An 18,381-nucleotide genomic window follows, 5' to 3' on the forward strand; every position below is an offset into this window, starting at 1 on the left:
CATACTTAGATGTTGTCTAAATGCACTGGGCAATACACTACACGTTACAGGACTGCCAGTGTCAGCTGAGGGACGAATTGTTTTTGGAGGTGGATGTTTTCCCGTGTAAGGTCTGAATTGTGATTCGCAGCCCACGTATGAAACCGGAAAACCCCTTTGAACCCTGCTCAGTAATCACAATCCTTGCAGGCTGTGTCAACCTGACATGTAGTTTCATTTCTCGAGAGGTGCAGGTTACATCGTCGGTTACTACATAGGGATCAGAGGGGATTTCCGGATACAGACATAGACCCGACGCAGATGCATAATTCAGGCATAAGCCTAGGCAAAATTCATGCGTCTAGGATGGTGGGGACATTTTGTGGTCTCGGGAAGTTGAAAAACGTGTGCCTACCACACATCCACTAACAATTTATTGGACGTCTTCTGGGTTGAACTACTAGTTTTAAAATGCATCCAGTAACAACTTCCATGCATTTAGGGATACGTCTTAGTGCTACACATCAAATGGAACAGTTGGGGCAACCCCCACTCGGACCCAGAAGATGGGAGAGGCCCAATCAGATACCTATCAAAGAGGCTCTTCCACTACATTACACTAAATGTTCATATTCATAATATTTTTGGTAAAGTGGATCCATTATAAGAGTTCCACTGTCATGAACCAAATCCTAACTTTTTTATGCAGTATAGATTTTCCTTATGAACTGAATTTCAGTCATTTTACACTCCGCTGATGAAAAGGTCTTTAGGGACATGCTGGGAAATACATTGCTTAAACTTCCTGACCTTGCTCCCTGTCATGTGTGCAAAATGTCTGCAATTGTGTTGACATCAACTATGCAACAATTTGGTTTTTGGCACGTGAGTTACAGAGTAGTTAAGCCGACTTACTGGAATTTTAAATTATATTTAGCATGCAAAGAAAGAAAGTGGTGCTCAGAAGAGGAGAGAGAGAGAAGAGAGCAATGCTGTCGATGTCTCTGCTGAGGCCAGAAAGATGAGGTTCTGATCGGTGATTAGTTTGTGTTCGTGTAAAGGATTTCAACACTATATGTTGAAAATATCGTTGTGTGTGTTGACTACTAGTTAAAACTACTAAACACCAACTCATTGAAAAAGCCGTTGTTTTTTTTTCCTTCTCAATAAAAATATTTCCGAAGTCAGTTTTTTTTCACACCTTCAGATTCATTTCACTGCTGTTGGCAGCCACCTCTGAAATGAATCTAGTAGTGTCAAAAACAAAGCCACCTACCTTTCAGTTTCATATACAGGTTTGAGGAAAAGGCAAACGGTGGGCTGATTTTCTCAAAGTTTCCTGTAATTTGATCAAATGTCTTTAGGGGACGCAGTAACACTTATCCTGATAAGATCATTTTAAAAGCGCATCTAAGTATCGTTCAAAAAAAAAAAAAGTGATGGTCTGTTGAAGCCACAACGTGACGCTTTTCCTTGAGTTTCACTCTTTAAATGATCGCGCAATTTGGTTTGACACCATTAGGGAAATTCACATCGGTTTAATAGCAGAATTGCATCCTCCGGCTGTGTTTGACGCCGATGATGAGGGTTTGGTGCGCTCTGCTGAGGGTTATCGCTCAGATCCTTCTGTTAATCCTCATCACTCTTTCAACAGGTAAGAGAAAAATAACTCACTGGATGCCGACTCACCCTTACATTTGTTTCTGCCTTAGTCGAAAATAGAGGCGCACGAAGCAAAGCAAGAAACAGCGAGAGATTCATTCCTTTGGGATATAAATACATAATCAGCTAGAAATGACAGATAACTCAGCAGCATGCGGTATTAGTGAAAGAAGCGAGTTTTTTTTCCCCCTTTAATTTTACTGCTGTCACAACAGCTAAGGAAAACGGACTCCGAGTTCAGAGCCAACACATCAACGATGAAATGGTTTATTTAAACAGGGGAACCTTTGCGAGGAGATGAAGACCAGCTCCGGGATGGCCGGGAGTTCTGGGAATGGGAGGAGAGGGGAGAGGTTAACGGGCGCCAGAATACTGAGGGTGACTGATCCGGAGGTTGGGAAATTGTTAGTTTTGTACGGCAGGGCGCTGGGCGGGGGTCCGAGAGAGAGGTGCTACTTAAAGGTGGAGAGCGGGGCAGGCACAGGGGTGCCCTTTCCGCGGCTAATTCCACTCCAATCCCCGGTGGAGTTCTTTGCTTGTGAGGATGGAAGATGGATGTCCGGGGAAACAGGTGAGTTCTGTGACGGGAGGCTGGAGCTTTAGGTAGACGCAGCACAGCCTTGTTACCCCCACATCTGCTGCCCTCCCAGCCTTCAAACACAGCCACCGGATGAGGAGATGGGGAACAGATGTGAGAGCCAACTTGACACATCTGAAGGCGTGAAAAAACAACATGAACAGAAAATGTCAGCTGCACGTGATCGCAAAAGTTTTCCTCTGTGCAAAATGACCGGTTTTAAAATAACGGATTATAATTTTTTTGATGACTAAACTTATCAAATAAACATGGCAGAGAAAATGCACGATATGTTCCAGCTGAATTTTCATATAATAGAAAAGGATGGGCATCAATCTTGTCAGCAAAACTGACAGTAGTATTGCGCCCTGTAAAAAAAAAAATGACCCTTTGAATGTGCTTTGAAAAACTGTACTAGTCACTCACACTGGCTTGCGGGTTCATATTTCCCTGCTCCGTGCACAGTTCCCACACACGCAGTATGTCGGTGTGTTTTCTTGCACGCATCATTGCATCCTCCACGGCACTGTCAGTCATGGTTGAAGGTTGCTTATCTGGTTTAGATCAGTCTTCATCTTCATATCCACGTCTCGGGTTATCTGTGAAAGTGGCGACATTTACTCATATCAGTGGCTGATGTTATCTAAGGCGTCATTTCAATTATTAAATAACCAATAATAAAGTCTGTCTGTGTTAACAACAAAACGTGAACAAAATGTGAACACGAAATTTAAAATATCTGTTTCAGCTTTTGCTGTAGGCCTCATTGTTACTGTAAACACGGACTTTCATCCATCGGTCAGCCCTTTTTTTTTTTTTTTTGACGCTGACACATTGAAACGATTTTGTTGTGCAGATGTCTCTCACAGGACAACCAAAGAAATATACGTCAAGGAAGGTGAGATTGCAGTACTGTCCATCGAGGGCTGTGATCTCTGGAAAAGCTCCGCCAACAAGGGGATGCACCTGAACAGGAGCATGCCAGCAGCTGAGCAGAGGCAGATGGGGTTGTTGGTTAAAGGGGATGCTCTTGTGATTCTCAGTGCCTCTGTGAAACATCAGGGAAATTACTCGTGCTCTCTCAAGTAAGATACAAACACTCCTATGGTAATTACATAATTCACTTACTGTATTTTAAGCTTTCATGTTTCAGTGTATTTTTAATCTGAGTCATTCAGGCAGTGATTTGTTTGTAGCTGACATCTCACTAGCAGTTTTTTAAAAAGCAGCATTATGTATATTTCAGGAAATTGTGTTACTGCTGTTGTTGATACATTGCAGGCCTCACTGTGTGTCAGTATGTACATGGATGTGAAAGGTGAAATTGTAAATGTAGAGTACAGACTGAATATGAAAGATGGAATTAGCTTTAGGGTCTGAATAGTGAAATCAATCCTTAGCCCGCCTTGATCATTTTCCTCAGTACACACTTTCCTGATGATTTCATAATCTCAACCAATAGTTTCATTTAAATTTCAATTGTTTAAATTTGTAAATTGTGGTCCCTATGATAGTCAAAAAGGCCTTTTTTCCTTTCAATGTGATTGTTATTCAAAGAGAATATTACTCTCAGAGAATAATATTGCGCTTTGAGTGCTCTGATTGAGTAGAAAAGCACTATATAAGAGCTAGTCCATTTACCATTTATTCAGAGAGAACGTGAAAACATTTTCTGTGACGACATTGACAGGAATTCCAGCAAGTGGATCAGCCTCAAAGTATATACAGCGCAGTCCAGAGAGTATGAAGAGACCCAGGAAAAGACATGTTACACACATGAGTCCTGCACATTGTATTGCTCTGAGAAACATGAATTTCTTGATACCCTGAATATCACCAGGAACAGCAGTACGTGGCAAAAGGTAAACACAGCAGACTGCATTAATGAAATCAAACTGTAAAATATTGTTACAGTGTTTTAATGTTTTTCCAAATTTAAGGTGTTGACTGCTTAAAAATTCAATCTGTATTCTATGCTGTAGGAGGGCGAGTCATCACCAAGTAACGGTTACTTCTCAAGTGTGAAAAAGGAGGACAGTGGCATCTATAACTGCACCTGGTCTTACCTGTATGATGGTCAACTATATAACATAACCGCTACAGTAAAACTTGATGTCCAACCAAGCGGTGAGACAAACACATTTTGTAGGCGTTTATTTCATAGACTTTAATATATGCTCATCAAAAGGTTTTTTTTTTATGTGCACAGAAAACTCTAAGAAATCAGTGATCATTTCACCAAAGGACAACCAGATATTTGATGTAGATTTACGTGAGTTATTGTCTGTATTCACACACTTGGCTTAAGATTTAATGTTTATCGGTTATAAAATCTGTGTAAACTCTGCTTTTTTAGACTCGATGGTGGTGATTGACTGTAAAGCTGTTATGTATTCAGAGTCTGATAAGTTATTATGGTTATGTGGAACTTCGTTTGTAGAAGTAAACAGCAGTCTGCCAGTTTTCTATAACTATACCAGGTAAATATTTCACACACACGTCCTCTTTGGGTTACACATGTGGCCACAATCAGCACAGCTAACGTTTCTGCTTCTAGATCTGCCTCAGTCAGTGACCATAAGACAAAGGAATTCAAAGAGACAGCATCTCTGGTCTTCAGAAGAGTGTCAGAGGATGATCTGACAAAACGTTTTATCTGTAAACTGCACTCTTACCATGAAATGAGTTTTGTGACCATCACCCTAAAACAAAAAGGTATGAGTTGAACATTTTGAGTAATATTTTTTAAAATAGGTAAAAATATAATAATTTTAGCACAATTAGGCCAAATTGATAGGAAAGTCATCTGTCAGTTTATTACAGTTAAGTCAGTTAGGTAGCTGATATATGATCATTTTAAACTCTCCATAATTTCCCTACAGCACGCCGTTCATACACTTCCCTGGGTGTATGCATTGTCAGCATTGTCGTGGTGATGGTTGTGACAGTAGTCATCTATGTGAAGTTTAAAGTTGACATCACCCTTTTTATAAGAGACACTCTCAGGTACTCTGGCAGCACCTCAGGTGAGTCAGAATTTGAACTTTTTGTTACTTTTGTCCTGACAGCGCATGTTTAGCATTTGCGGTTTTGTGTGGGCTGCAGAACAGCAGTGACAGCTTTTGTTGTTGTTTGCTCAGATGGAAAATGCTATGACTCCTTTTTGATGTGTTATAAATGCAACACGGCCGGAGGACTAAATGCTCACGACGCAAGATGGCTGGAGAGTGTTTTGGAAGAGAGATTTGGTTACAGTCTCTGTCTGTATGATCGTGATGTCTTACCAGGGAAGGGTACGTATTAAGGAAATCCTCTGAAGAACATTTATCTAAATAAATAAAAATTCATAAATGAATGTGTATTCTGAAATCCGGTTGCTTGCAGCAATAACAGAGGCTGTGTTAGACTGCATAGAGCAGAGCCGGACAGTGGTTTTGGTTCCCGTCTCTACACATCCTGATCTGGAATCTGGCCTGCTGACTGCAATCCATGAAGCCCTTGTTGAGCGGCAGACTCGCTTGATTTTCATCACCACTGAGACAACAGCAACTTCAAGATCAGATTCCTTTCCAGAGGCTTTGCAGCTTCTTAATGAGGCTGCAGACTGTGTCACCTGGAAGGGCAAAAGCTCCATGCCGACCTCCTCCTCCTTCTGGAAGCAGCTACGCTATTACCTACCCGTCCCACAGCGAGCAGCGAAAGTAAAGCTTTTACCAAAGACAATCCAGGATGTTACTTCATGACAAAATGTTTAGCCTAGTCAGAATGAATAGCTGGTCTCAGCATGTGAATTGTTAACAGTTTACACACTCACCAACAGCTGATATTCAGATTAAAATAAATGAATACTTAACAAATTTTAACTTTTTGCTTTGGTGTTTTCATTTTTCTATTTTTCTAAACTTATTTTTGTCTTGTTTTTCACAAACATTTCCTCTGTATAGTATGACAGTACAAACAATTGTTTTTGTAAGTTAAGACACTTTTAATGTATAAATTTAATATGTAAAATTGCTTCTTGTTATGTTATTAGGCATATGTAAATAATTAATTCAGCCTTTAGACCGTTTCTACTGACCAAGCACTGCATTCCCAATGCCTCTGTGAATGTAAGTCCTAGCTCTCATGATGCTGTGCCTAGACTTTGCTCATTTATTATTACCAGTTTCCTACCATCCTGTTCTTTGTCCAGTTTTCATCTTTTTTGTACTGTTGGACTTATGGGACCATAAAATGTGATAGTGTCATGCTGTTTGGCCAAATATGCTCAAAGCAAATTGTAGCTTATATTTTTATAGATAAGATAATAATATATTTATCTTAACTTATATGTATGTAAATACTATTCACATTAAATGACTGAATAAAACCAGACAAAAACCTCTACAAAAATCTTTTCAGTTTCTTTCAGTTTATTCTGTTTGTCTTTGTAATCGTAATTTGACCAAAATAGTCCTATTTTATGGTTCAGTCTGCAGTCTCCAGCAAAAAGATTTCATCTATTCAGCAAACACACTTACCGAACAGCTAAACCATTTTAGAAGAGGAATCACAACAAAGCAAATAGCAGCAAAAAACAACAAAAAAAAAAACATACAGGGCTGGAAACATGGTCAGAATATTTACTCCAAATATACTCCATCAATATTAATGAAGTACACAATCATTCATTTTTTATTGAGAATGTGTTATGAGGAGATGAATAAGCTATCACTGTTGTGTTTGCACCTACAACTGAACTGGAGTAAGCACATGGTTAGCCAAGCTGACTATGTTACTTAAAGGGGTAAACAAACAAACAAACAAGTTTTTTGTTCCAAAACTGTACGATGTAAACTATATATACATACAGACATATATATATATATATATATATATATATATATATATATATATATATATATATATATATATATATATATATATATATATATATATATATATAAAACTGCAATATGTATAACCGCCACATAGTGAGTCATCCCTCCCTATATTGCGGTTCACTTATTGCGTCTTCACTGTATCGTGTCTTTTGAGAAATATATCTAATTCTAGTTTTTCGCTACATCGTGGGATTTTGCAGGTATTTCATCAGCGGATGAATACTATACTGCCACCAATGCTTGCATAAGTTTGCTAACATGAAATGCCACAGCACTTGTGTTCTGTATCCTGGGCGCCGATCGGCTTAGTGACTGTAGCATCAGTCTATTTGCTCTCCCGCACTGTGCCCATATGTTCAGCATCTCTCCTTGTCCACTTCACATCGACATCTGATCTCTGCATGTAGTGTAGCACTGCAGTGTTGTGTTTTTGTAAAATCTTTGTGTTTTAGAGCATATGAAGTGTTTATAAAAGTATTGGAAAGGTTAATAAGAGAGTGGGAAAGAATGAATGAAGGGTTTATGAAGTCTTAAAATATAGATAAATAATAAAATAAATATAATGTCGCTACTTTGCGGCTTTTCACCTATCGCAGAGGTAACCCCCTGCAATAGGTGAGGGATCACTGTATATATGTTGCAGTTTGACTCTTTGGTGTATCTGGGTTAAATCTGGCAACATTAGCAGCCAGAGGCACTGCCAAAAATAACTGTAAATTGTGTTTTATCCAAAAATATCCCATGCATGGAACATAATATTCCTGAAATCATAAACTGTCAGATTTGTTACGCTAGGAAAAATGTGTCAGGACTCTGATTAGACTCGTTTGGACTGATTTTCTTGTCTTAAAGTGAACATTAACTATGTTCACAGTTATCAGTCACACAGCTGAGCAATGACAAGCCAACAGTGCCTTTGGCTAATAGTGATTAAGTACTGCGGTCTTTGGTCTTATCCCATCTTGTGTACCATTTAGAGATTTCATCAAATGCTTCGAGGTGATCACACTTCCTGATGATCACTTAAGCAAGTGCATTTGATTATAAGTACCTGACTGCTACTTAATTCCTCTGCAAGCAGTTTATTTTCCTGTATTTATGTTATGAGAATCCCTACATGTCTTTATTCATAGCTGATGCTCGCTTTATGCTTAAGTCGGGGTAGCACATAGGCAGTCATGGGTTGCCCATCTGCAAACAGAGTGTTTGTTGTCAATGGAGCCTGTATACAAAATGTGTGATACAACCAGTCAGTGGGCTACTGTGTTATTGTCATTCATTGTGTTATGTGTCATTCATGTTCAAGATGGCGGCGCGGATGACTGCTGCGGCCCTGAGCTCCTCAAGCATCGGCAGCTATTTTATCTTTTTTATACTCTGTTCATTTTTCTTCATATCTGCGGGACTTCAGTATAGCAGAACATATTTGCTAGCTGTTGCAAACAATATAACTCATCACAAACATTGGGACTTTATCCCTCCGGAGATTCGAAGATATCCCGAGGGCATCAACATCATCCCTCCTCTGCTGAAGCGACACAGACGGCGGCGCGACAGAAAACAAAAGAGGGGGAAGAGGGGAGGACTAGCGGCTAAGCTAAAAGCTAAACCATTTAAGCCGGCCATTCCAAGTCTGTTTATAGCCAACACCCGATCGCTACATAACAAAATGGACGAACTAAGACTGCGGATCGTATCACACGAACTGGACTATTGTGCACTCATATTCACAGAGTCTTGGTTAGACTTAAACATCCCCGACGCCAGTATCACGCTAACAGGACGTACTATCTTCAGAGCGGACAGAACAGCGGACTCTGGTAAGAGCAAAGGAGGGGGGCTTTGCATTTACATTGACAATAGATGGTGCACAAATATCACTGTCAAAGACACTCACTGCTCTCCGGATATTGAATTTATGATGCTGCAGTGCAGACCGTTCTACCTGTGCAGAGAGTTTACATCAGTGACTATTATTGCTGTTTATGTCCCACCGCAGGCTAATGATAAACTAGCCATGGAGAAACTGTACTCTTCCATTAGTAAACAGTTAGCAGCACAACCAGACAGCATCGTCATCGCTGCAGGAGACTTTAATCACGCCAACCTAAAGTCTGTCCTGCCGAAATTCTACAAATATATAAACTTTCCCACACGAGAGAGGAACACTTTAGATCAGGTCTACTGCAACATCCCTCATGCTTACAGAGCCAGGCCCTTACCACATCTGGGGATCTCTGATTATCTGTCTCTGTCCCTAACACCAGCATATAAACCACTCATCTGCAGACAAAAACCAACTATAAAGACAGTTAGAGTATGGACTGAAGAAGCCACCTCAGCCCTGCAGAACTGCTTTGAGAATACGAATTGGGGAGTTTTTGCTGAGGGGACAGATTTGAATGGACACACATCAGCTGTGCTGGACTACATTAACTTCTGTGCTGAATGTGTGACCAAGACCACAACTATCAAAGTGCTGCCCAATCAGAAACCATGGTTCAACGGAGAACTGAGGTCCCTGCTCAAGGCTAGGAACTCTGCTTTCAAAAACAGGGACCTACTGACCTACAAGACAGCGACAGCCAACCTGAGGAGAGGCATCATAAAAGCCAAGAACAAATACCAACTTCGTATCCAAGAGCACTTCAATCAAAATAACTCAAAAGGAATGTGGCAAGGAATAAAATCCCTCACTGGATACAGACTCACACCTCCAACCTCCACAGACAGTACCCACCCTGATATAATGAATCAGTTCTTTGCTCGCTTCGACCACAAGAATAACAACAACCTGGAATCCTCCACAAAGCCTAGGCAGGCAACTGATGACACCCTCATTCAGCTGCATCCAAATCAGGTCCATTCTGCTTTGCGCAGGATAAACACCAGCAAAGCCCCTGGACCAGATGGTGTTGCTGGACGCATTCTCAAGGCCTGCGCAAACCAGCTGTCAGGTGTGTTCACTACAATTTTCAACCTCTCACTGCAGCAATCTGTTGTTCCCACCTGCCTCAAATCGGCCATCATCATCCCAGTGGCAAAGAAAAACACAGTGAGCTGCCTCAATGACTTCCGCCCGGTCGCTCTAACCCCCATCATCTCTAAATGCTTTGAGAGACTAATTGTCCCTCATATCAGATCTGCTATCCCTGCTGACCTCGACCAACATCAGTTTGCCTATAGGGCAAACAGGTCAACTGAGGATGCTGTGATCACAGCTCTCCACACAGCCCTCACTCACCTAGAATGGAAAAATTCATATGTGAGAATGCTATTTGTGGATTTCAGTTCAGCCTTTAATACAGTTATTCCACTAAACCTGGTTAAAAAACTGAGCGATCTGGGTCTGGGTAGTTCACTATGTTCATGGATACTTGACTTCCTGAGCAACAGACCCCAAGTTGTCAGGTTGGGAGATCGCACATCCTCAACTGTCATCTTGAACACTGGTACCCCACAAGGATGTGTTCTCAGCCCCCTCCTCTACTCGCTCTTTACCCATGACTGCTCCCCCATTCACACCTCCAACACCATCATTAAGTTTGCTGATGACACCACCATTGTAGGACTGATCACGGACAACAACGAGTCAGCCTACAGGGAGGAGGTCCAACATCTGATAGCATGGTGCAATAAAAATAACTTGGAATTAAACCCCAACAAAACCAAGGAGCTGGTGGTGGATTTTAGAAGATCCACTCGCACTGAGACCACAGCTCTCCATATTAACGGAGTGGAGGTCGAGAGGGTGGAGAGCTTTAAGTTTCTTGGGGTGCACATCTCTGCTGACCTCACCTGGGCTCTCAACACTCGATACCAAGTGGGGAAGGCACAACAGAGACTCTACTTCCTCAGGAAGCTCAAGCACTCCCACCTCCCTCAACGCTTGCTGGTGAACTTTTACAGAGCTACCATCGAAAGCCTCCTGACCTACTGCTGCACAATCTGGTTCACCAGCTGCACAGCACGGGACAGAAGAGACCTGCAGCGAGTGGTGAGAGAGGCAGAAAAAATCACTGGTACCTCACTCCCCCCCCTCAGTGACATCTACAACACCCGACTTCAGAAAAAGGCTCTCTGCATTGCAATGGACACTACTCACCCTGGATACTCTCTGTTTCCCCCCCTCCCCTCAAAAAAGAGATTCAGACAGTTAAAGGCAAACACGAATAGGCTGAAACACAGCTTCTTCCCTCAGGCCGTGAAAGCCATCAATCCCCCACCTTCAGCCAAACTGTTCACCCTGATGGGCAAACAGCGGAACTAATGGACAATTGACTCAAATGGACAATTACAGTGAAATCCACCCCAATCCCCACCCCACCCCCCCATTTGCCAGCCCATCACCGACTGCACTCGTCACTTTAAACAATCTAAGCTTGTACATACTTTTCCTAGCATTGATATACTTACCTTAATCTACTACATTTACTTATTTATTGTTGTCTTGCATATGTGTTTTTTTTTTGTTTTGTTTTTTTTAATTACTGCCGCAGAGAGGATGCTAAACTGCATTTCACTGTTTTAACATTGTTCTTAGCATTGTTTCTTTTTTAACAGTGACAATAAAACGCTATTCTATTCTATTCTATTGGTGGTGCATCAGTCAGCTGCAGAGAAGAGTGAAGTGTTAACATAAAAAGAGCTCAAGTGAACCTGAGCAGCAAAAACAAAGAAAATTGTCCACTCCAGTCACCATCTGTACTTTTCATGCTATATTTTTTTATATTTGCTGATTTTTTTTTTTTTTTTTTTTGACTTTTTAGTCAAATTGCTAGCAATTTAAGTTTTAAGCTGCATACAGTAGTTGTAATTCCTGAAGATTTAATGGGATATTTTTGTAAAAGCTCTTGAAAATAAAGCTGAAAGTCTGCACTTCAATCACATCTTGATGTTTGATTTAAGATTCAATCTTGCGGTGTATAGAGGCAAAATTACAAAAGCAGATTATATCAGCTGTGGCTTGCAGAAACCATGACTTTTGCAATCAGCTGGAGCAAGTGCTTATAGGAAGAGCAGAAAAATCCTTTTGTAAGCAATTTTTGCCATCTTGGCTTACCCCAAAGCCTTAAGGTTATACTTGTCACTTAGCTATATGTACACTCTGATGCTACATAAATATGCACACCACCACACAGCTGACCGTGTTGACTGGCTCTTTGTGGGTGGCAGTGGAATAAATTACATCTTTGGCATCACAGATTTCATTTCAGGACTCACTGAGCATCGTGTATCTCTGATATATGGGCTTGAAGCAAACAGAAGCCAGTCAGAAATCTGCAGATTGTTTGACAAAGAGGAAACAGCAGAGGGGAGATATAGCTCAAGCCATATGAAAGTACAAGAGGGACCCAGAAAACTTTCCACAGTTTAAAGTAGTGAGCATACGCTCCATATGTTCATGTCTCTACATACAATAGTTTGTCATTTTTCCTTGTACACTACCACATTGGATTTTAGATGAATGCAGACCATAATTTAATTTAAGCAGTTTTACAAAAAAAAAACAAAATTTTACAATTTACGGATTACAGCTTGGTTTTTGTTGTTGTTGTTTTTATAAATAGTCCCTCATTTTCAGAGGCTCAAAACTAATTGGACAAACTAATCCATCCATCCATCCATCCATCCATCCATCTTCTTCCACTTATCTGGGGCCAGGTTGCAGGGGTAGCAGCCTAAAGAGAGAAGCACAGGCCTCCCTCTCCCCAGCCACCTCCCCCAGCTCATCCAGAGGGACCCCAAGGCGTTCCCAGGCCAGCCAAGAGATATAATCTCTCTAGGGTGTCCTGGGTCTGCCCCAGGGCTTCCTCTCGGTAGGACATGCCCGAAGCACCTCACCCAAGAAGCACCCAGGAGGCATCCTAGTCAGATGCCCAAACTACCTCAACTGGTTCCTTTCAAAGTGGAGGAGCAGTGGCTCTACTTTGAGCCCCTCCTGAATGGCTGCGCTCCTCACCCTATCTCTAAGGATAAGGCCAGCCACGCTTGGGAGGAAACTCATTTCTGCTACTTGTATTTGCAATCTTATTGACTTAGTGACCATAGGTGACAGTAGGGATATAGATGGACTGGTAAAACGACAGCTTCGCTTTTTCGCTCAGCTCCCTCTTCACCAAGACAGACCAGTGCAGTGTTCGCATCACTGCAGAGACAGCCCCGATCTGTCTGTCAATTTTCTGTTCCCTTCTACTGTCACTCCTAAATAAGACCCCAAGATACTTGAACTCCTCCACCACGGGCAGCAACTTGTCCCTGAGCTGGAGTGGGCACTCCACCCTTTTCCAGCTGAGGACCATGTCCTCAGACTTAGAGGTGCTAATTCTCATGCCAGCCACTTCACACTTGGCTGTGAACCATTCCACTGCAAGCTAGAGGCCACCACCTGATGAAGCCAAGTGGACCGCATCATCCACAAACAGCAGAGATGAGATTCTGGGGCCACCAAGGCAGAAATCTTCCGCCACTTGGCTACACCTAGAAATTCTGTCCATAAAAATTATGAACAGAATTGGTGACAAAGGGCAGCCCAGCCCTTAATCCTACAAAGGGATTAAGTAGGTCCTCGAAGTACTCCTTCCACTGTCTGACTATAGCCTCCCACCCACACTCCCCCTCGGTGCTCTGCGCGGTGATTTACCGACCACCGAAGTGCACGAAGGACTTCATCGGTGACTTTGCTGACTTGCTGACGGGTCTCATACTAAAATATGACCGTATGTTAATTGTTGGCGACTTTAATATTCATGTGTGTTGTGAGAGTGGTCCACTGGTTAAAGAATTTGCCTCGCTTATTGACTCTTTTAACTTAACACAACTCGTGTGTGGTCCCACTCATGAATAAGGTCAGACACTGGATCTGGTGTTGTCTTATGGACTTAGAGTCTGCATCACAGGGATACGTGACTGTGGTATATCGGACCATTTTCCTGTTTTATTTACAGCAGCGCTCCCCAGCTCTGGGATAAATAGAGTATCCTCTACACGTCGTGTGCGCTTGGTTAACTCTTCATGCGCTGCTGATTTTGCAGCTCCTTTTAAAAACTCTGACTTAAGCAATTTGGATTTTTGCTTGAGCCTGAATACCGAGGACTTCACTAACTCTTTTATATCTGCTTGCACTGCTGTACTGGACTGTATTGCCCCTTTTACAACCAAACGCACCAAACCTTCCTCCCAGCCCTGGCTGGATGAGACAACCCGCGCTCTCAGACGTGAGTGCAGACGCGCTGAGAGAAGGTGGAAAAAGGATAAGCTCCATGTCTCCTTAGAGATCCTGCGTAACTGTTTATTGAAATACCAGAAAGCAGTAAAATATGCAAAGTCTGCTTATTTCTCTAACATTGTTTCAAGTAACAGTCACAGGCCTCATTTTCTTTTTAGTGTTTTTAATTCACTCGCTGATCCTCGCTGTAATGTAAACCAAGCCAAGGTCTGTCCTGCACTGTGCGAAAACTTTAAGAAATTTTTTGTGGAAAAAATTTCTGCCCTCAGGCCTTCATCACCTCAGGCTGAAACAGACTCATCTGCACCTCCTCCCAGCAGAGCTGTCTTTGAGCAGTTTGAGCCTGTCACACTCTCCACACTAAAGGAGGTGATTCAAAATATGAGACCTGTAAACTCTCCCACAGACTGTGTTCCGTCTCGCCTTTTTAAAGAGGCTTTTGATTCAGTGGGACCAACTATCCTCGCTCTGATTAACAGTGCGCTTGCATCTGGTTGTGTTCCAGCTGCCTTTAAACATGCAGTTGTACAGCCTCTAATCAAGAAGAAGAACCTTGACCCTGATGTTCTTTCAAATTACAGACCAATTTCTAAATTACCATTTTTATCCAAGGTTCTTGAAAAAGTTGTTTTTAAGCAACTTCAAGCATTTTTAAGTGAACATGGAATGTGGGAAAAGTTTCAGTCAGGTTTTAGAATGCGTCACAGCACAGAGACGGCTCTTTTAAGAGTTTTTAACGATCTGCTTTTAACTGTGGACTCTGGTAGTCCTGCAGTTTTAGTACTTCTAGATCTGTCAGCTGCCTTTGACACTGTGGACCACGAGATCCTTCTATCCCGCCTAGAACATGAAATTGGCATTAAAGGCACGGTTCTGACTTGGTTCAGATCTTATCTTACTGATAGAAGTTTCTCTGTCCATCTAGGAAACTGTTTTTCTACCACAGCAAAGCTTTCTTGTGGAGTGCCTCAGGGGTCCATTCTGGGCCCAATTCTTTTTTCATTGTATATGTTGCCTCTAGGGTCGATTTTTAGGAAACATAATATTTGTTTCCACTGTTTTGCTGACGACATCCAGGTGTATATGCCCATCAAACTGAACAGCAGAGATCCATGGGAACCCCTGCTGAACTGTCTAAGTGACATCAAGTCCTGGATGAGAAACAATTTCCTAAATCTTAATGAAAGCAAAACCGAGGTCATATGCTTTGGTAAATTTGACCCCTCAAGCTACTCCTCTGGCACTCCGAGTCATTTGGCTCCTCACTGTCGTGATGCTGTGAAAAATCTGGGTGTCATTTTAGATAGTAGTTTTAAAATGGAGAAGCAAGTAAGTGCTGTTACCAAAATCAGTTTTTACCAACTCAGAGTCATTGCCAAGGTAAAACCTTATCTCCCACAGCAGGACCTGGAAAAAGTTATTCATGCTTTTATTACTTCCCGCCTGGACTACTGTAATTCTCTGTACTTTGGCATAGATCAATCATCTGTGCGCCGCCTGCAGGTAGTCCAGAATGCGGCAGCTCGTCTTTTAACCGGTTTAAAAAAGCATGAACACATTACCCCAGTCCTGTCATCCCTTCACTGGCTCCCTGTCCGTTTTAGAATCGATTTTAAGATTTTATTGCTTACTTTTAAAGCCTTAAACGGACTGGTACCTTTGTATCTGTCTGAGCTGCTTCACTGTCACACCCCTGTAAGAGCTCTGAGGTCATCGAACCAGCTGCTCTTACAGAGGCCTAAAACCAGACTAAAACAGAGAGGTGATCGAGCTTTTGCAGCAGCAGCACCAAAGCTATGGAACGATCTACCTCTCCATATCCGCACAGCTCAGACGATACACACATTTAAATCTCTATTAAAAACACATTTCTTTTCCTTGGCATTTGGCTGCAGTGCTACCTCCTTTTAGATGATTGTTTTATGGTATTTTATGGTACTTGTTTTAAAAGTTTTAATTTTCTTATGTTATTTATTGTTCTTAATGTTTTTATTTATTTATTTTTATTTTATTATTTTATTTATTTATTTATATATTTTTATTTTTATTTAGTATTGTCCTTGGGGTTACAGATCTTGTACAGCACTTTGGTCAACGTCGTTGTTTTAAATGTGCTTTATAAATAAACTTGACTTGACTTGACTATAGACCGTGTGAGTAGAGCACTGCTTTCCCCTCCTAAATCACCTGATGGTTTGCCAGAAACGCTTTGAGGCCATCCAAAAATCTTTTTTCCATAGTCTCACTGAACTCCTCCCACACCTGAGTTTTTGCTTAGGTGACCATCATCTGATTCAGGGATTACCACCATGACAGGCACCAGCCACCTTGCAGCCACAGCTCTGAGCAACAGCCTCAACACTAGAGGTGTCGAACATGGTCCATTTGAACTCAATGTCCTCAGCCTCCCCTGGAATGGTGTCAAAGTTCTGATGTAGGTGGGAGTTGAAGATTTTATGGACTGGGTCCTCTGCCAGGTGCTCCCAGCGCACCCTCACAATACTTTTAGGTGCGCCGGGTGTCTGTCCAGCATCCTCCCCCGCCACCTGACACAGACATCTCAGCTCCTCTCTTCACCCGTGTCCAGAACATATGGCCTCAGATCTGATGATACTATTACGAAATCGATCATCGACCTGCAACCTAGGGTGTCCTGGTGCCACGTGCACCTATGGACATCCTTATGTTCAAACATGGTCTTCGTTATGGACAAACTGTGGTTTGCACAGAAGTCCAATAATGAAACATCAGATTCAGATCGGGCAGGCCGTTCCTCCCAGTCATGCCCCTCCAGGTCTCACTGCCATTGCCCACATGAGCGTTGAAGTCTCTGGGAGACTTCAACGCTCTGGTGACTCCAGATGCTCCATTTGGAGTCACCAGATGGAGCATCCTCTAGCATCCTGCCCAGCGACTCTAAGAAGGGTGGGTACTCTGAACTGTCATTCAGCACATAAGTGCAAACAACAGTCAGGACCCGTTGCCCAGCCCAAAGGCACAGAGAAACAACCCACAACTCCAACGTAAAGGCAGCAAGCCAAGGGGATACAAGAATACGCGCTCCAGCTTGCCACCTCTCACCGAGGGCAACTCCAGACTGGAACAGAGTCCAGCTCCTCTCCAGGACACTGGTTCCAGAGCCCAGGCCATGCATTGAGGTGAGTCTGATTATATCTAGCTGGTATCCCTCAACCTCACACACTAGCTCAGGCTCCTTCCCCACCAGAGAGATGGCATTCCATGTCCCAATAGCCAGTCTCGATAGCTGGGGATCAGCCTGCCAGGGCCTGCTCCCCTAGCCATCATCACACACACTGTACTCACTCATTACGACACCTCCTACGGGTAGTGGACCTACAGGAGGACAGGCCCATGTCATCTCTTTGGGCTACCCTTGACCGGACACCATGGGCTAATACCTGGCCACCACACGCTCTTCCTTGAGCCCCCCCCCCCCCCTGTCTGGCCCCTCACCCAGGACCAATTTGCCATGGGAGACCCTACCAGGGGGACAAGCCCCCAGATAACATATCTCCTAGGATCACTGGGACACACAAACCCCTTCACCATGATAAGGTGACCATTTGTGGAGGAGGACAAACTAATCTTTTATTTTTTTATATTTTAAATATAAGATGTTGCCTCCCTTGAGATGCTCTGCCAGGCCTTTACTGCAGCCATCGGGTGCTGTTTGTTTGATAGTCTCTCTGCCTTCAGTTTTATCTTCATAACTGCAAAACATGTTCTATTGGGAAGAGATCAGGTGACATTGGACACTGCAGAATATCTAATTTCTTTGCCTTGAGAAACTCTTGGGTTGCTTTTGCTTTGAGTTAATATCCATCTGCACTGTGAAGCACTGTCCGATCAGTTTTGCAGCATTTGGCTGAATCTGAGCAGAGAGTATAGACTTGTAGACTTGTACAATTCATCCTGCTACTTCTATCAGCAGTCACATCATCACCTAGTTACCTGGTTTTACTGGCAGGTATATATGCCTTTGTCATGCAACATTGTCTTCGCCATGTTTAAGAGATGATGTGGTATGCTTT

The 18,381-nt window shown here is 42.5% G+C and overlaps 1 protein-coding gene across 1 annotated transcript; it reads left to right on the plus strand.

Annotated features, from left to right (window-relative positions):
* The first annotated feature begins 1,504 nt into the window (after positions 1–1,504).
* Positions 1,505–6,579, plus strand: LOC115778144 (interleukin-18 receptor 1-like). Its single transcript, XM_030726193.1, has 10 exons — positions 1,505–1,633; positions 3,075–3,303; positions 3,909–4,080; positions 4,201–4,345; positions 4,428–4,490; positions 4,575–4,698; positions 4,776–4,933; positions 5,101–5,244; positions 5,359–5,511; positions 5,603–6,579. The coding sequence occupies exons 1-10, from the start codon at positions 1,558–1,560 to the stop codon at positions 5,959–5,961; spliced, it is 1,623 nt and encodes a 540-aa protein (XP_030582053.1). The 5' UTR covers positions 1,505–1,557; the 3' UTR covers positions 5,962–6,579.
* Positions 6,580–18,381: the final 11,802 nt, after the last annotated feature.

The sequence above is a fragment of the Archocentrus centrarchus genome, chromosome 3, assembly GCF_007364275.1.
Source record: "Archocentrus centrarchus isolate MPI-CPG fArcCen1 chromosome 3, fArcCen1, whole genome shotgun sequence".
In the NCBI taxonomy this organism is placed as follows: Eukaryota; Metazoa; Chordata; class Actinopteri; order Cichliformes; family Cichlidae; genus Archocentrus; species Archocentrus centrarchus.